Here is a 2,856-nt window from a genome sequence, read left to right as displayed (position 1 = left end):
ATATATAATCTTTTAGAAATATTTCCACCCTGTCTAATTTCTTTTTTTTTAATTTCTTTTTTTTTTTTTATTACATTGCATCATGAGACACAGTTTTACAGGCACTGGGATTCCCTCCTTCCCTCCCCAAAACCCGCTTCCCCCAACCCCATGGTGGATTCTTCCATCTTGTTGCATTACCACAGATCAAATTCAGTTGAGATTTTTTTGCTTGCAAGCATCTACAAAACATAGAGTCCAGCATCTTATTGTGCAGATAAGTTCAACAGTTTCATGGGGAGACAGTCTCTGGTCTGAAGGTACAGCCGAAAGAGTATCATCCCAATCAATTGAAAGCCCTGACATTACATCAGTAACAATTTATAACGTACCAGAATTAGTTGATATGATATTGTGTAACCAGCATGTTCAAAGAGAGAGAGAGAGAAAACAACAACAACAAAAAGAGTGCAGGTTCTGAACCACATCCTATGACTTCTACATTGACATTACAATTATTAGTTTATATACAGCTGGGTTCTATACACCTTAAAATGGCTATAGATTACTATTTCTAATTTCTAAATTTCTAATTTCTTGACTGTAGTAACAGTATGGTTTATTCAAAGTTGTAGGTAAATATTTTTCCTAAAATAAGTGCTATTAAAAACAAGGAGAAAGAAGTGGCCTTCTGCATGGCTTTTTGATGCTTTCTTATGATGTATTCAAGTCAGTAACAGAGTAGCTGACAGTACAATAAGCCTCTGTCGGTGGCACAAGAATTCACCATAAAATCAAATTTAGGTTCCAGGAATGAGGCAGAGCAGATGAACACTGATGTTTTTGTCATAAAAATATTTATTATCTACAATATGTACTAACTGCATAATATTTCAAAGATAGAGGCAAGATGTGAATTCATCAGGAATCTTCTTTTTCTCTTTGGAGGCGTGATTCATTAATTGAGTTATGTGATTGTCATTTAATGAACTACACTGCACCTCAGGGTAGGTAATTTCTGTTAGCTGCAACACATCTCTGATCTCTAGGGAAACAGAGGGTAAACATTGTCTTCCAACTTTTAATGAAGTCCCTTGAATTTCCTCACTCATACAGAAACCCTTGGGTCGTGTATGCAGTCTGTACTTGAAATATTGGCAAACCCTGCTTATTGCGCGTTCTGCTGCCCAAAGCTGTGCCCTGGAACTATGCTCAGTGAAATCTGTAGTGTTCCAGAAGCAAGGGGACAGAGACACGTAACTTAATCCCTCGATTCCAAACTGTCTGGAAACAAGAAAGAATAGTTATTCTGGGCTACTCCTTGTTAAGACTCATCAGGCCGCTTGCTAGTGTGAAATTCCTGGAGAAGCTTTAATCACATGGTTTATCATTGAACCCTGCAGCAGAAGGGTGAATACTACTTCCTCTGTTTTCCTGACTCTCCTTCCTCCAGAAATTACCTTTCAGACAAACGTGACATTCAACTTTACTCCTTGTCTCCTTTTTATAAACGGGTGAATATGAAGGTACACAGGGAATGGGTTTGAGTTCTTTTCATCATCCTGGATTGCAATGTGGTTAGAGTATGGCTTGAAATGAGATGACAAATGTATTTGTTCTATTGCACTCTTTCATTTCAACATATTTTATTACATTCATTTATTTAATGCTCTTGTTTTTCCTCTTATCACAGATATGTCTGAGGGAAGAATGGCCTCAGAAAATGACTCTTCAGTGACTGAGTTTGTCCTGCTGGGATTAACACAACAGCCAGAGCTGCAGCTGCCCCTCTTCTTCCTGTTCTTAGGCATCTATGTCATGGCTGTGGTGGGGAACCTGGGCCTGATTGTTCTCATTGTTCTGAACTCTCACCTGCACACTCCCATGTACTACTTTCTCTTCAACCTTTCCTCCATTGATCTCTGCTACTCCTGTGTCATAACACCCAGAATGCTGATAAGTTTTTTGAAAAAGAACATCATTACCTATGCTGAGTGCATGACTCAGCTCTTTTTCTTCTGTTTCTTTGTAATTGATGAGTGCTGTATCTTGACAGTGATGGCCTATGACCGTTATGTGGCCATCTGCAAGCCACTGCTATACAAGGTCACCATGTCTCCTCAGATCTGTGTTGGGTTGACAGCATGGACATATGCAATGGGGTTTGTGGGTGCCGTGGCCCACACTGGAAGCATGCTGAGACTCACCTTCTGTGATGGCAACGTCATCAACCATTTTTCATGTGATATTCATCCACTTCTCCAGCTGTCCTGTACAAGCACCTATGTCAATGAGCTGGTGGCTTTCATTGTGGTGGGCATCAATGTGACAGTGCCCAGTGTCACTCTCTTTGTTTCCTATAGCCAGATCCTCTTCAACATCCTCCACATCCACTCTACCCACGGCCGATTCAAAGCCTTCCGTACCTGCAGTTCCCACATAACTGCTGTGTGTCTTTTCTTTGGAGCTGGGGCATTCATGTTTCTCAAGCCCTCTCCTGCTGGCTCTCTACCTCAAGATAAAGTAGCCACTATTTTTTATACCATTGTGGGTCCAATGCTGAATCCTTTCATCTATAGTTTGAGGAACAAGGATGTCCACTCTGCACTGAGCAAGATGTGGAAGAAAAGCTCCACTTTCATCTCAAAGCTGTGAGTTTGCTATAGATCCTGATTTTAGCAAGATACGTGACTATAAATTCTTAGACAGAAAAAGAACTCATAATAGTATGAAAGTGATATAATAATAGAATTAATACTTAGTTTCAGGACTAATTTCACAAGTCAGAACAATGCATGTAAGTGTGGCTTGAGGCGTCCACCCATCCATTAAGCATCTGCAGAATAGTCCATTTCCCAGTTTCCTTTAGGAAATGTT

The 2,856-nt window shown here is 40.1% G+C and overlaps 1 protein-coding gene across 1 annotated transcript; it reads left to right on the top strand.

Annotated features, from left to right (window-relative positions):
• Positions 1-1,674: 1,674 nt before the first annotated feature.
• On the top strand, positions 1,675-2,634 carry LOC121153952 (olfactory receptor 145-like). Its single transcript, XM_040976711.1, has one exon. It carries the CDS (start codon positions 1,675-1,677, stop codon positions 2,632-2,634), a length of 960 nt encoding a protein of 319 aa, XP_040832645.1.
• Positions 2,635-2,856: the final 222 nt, after the last annotated feature.

Source organism: Ochotona curzoniae, unplaced genomic scaffold (genome assembly GCF_017591425.1).
Source record: "Ochotona curzoniae isolate NIBS_2020 unplaced genomic scaffold, NIBS_Ocur_1.0 contig_2723, whole genome shotgun sequence".
In the NCBI taxonomy this organism is placed as follows: Eukaryota; Metazoa; Chordata; class Mammalia; order Lagomorpha; family Ochotonidae; genus Ochotona; species Ochotona curzoniae.
The sequence above is the reverse complement of the archived record's forward strand: the minus strand, read 5'-3'. Positions and strand labels throughout refer to the sequence as shown.

Bases quoted from the DNA above. Each gene is read 5' to 3' on its own strand.
- LOC121153952 (XM_040976711.1), top strand. From the start codon at position 1,675: ATGTCTGAGGGAAGAATGGCCTCAGAAAATGACTCTTCAGTGACTGAG.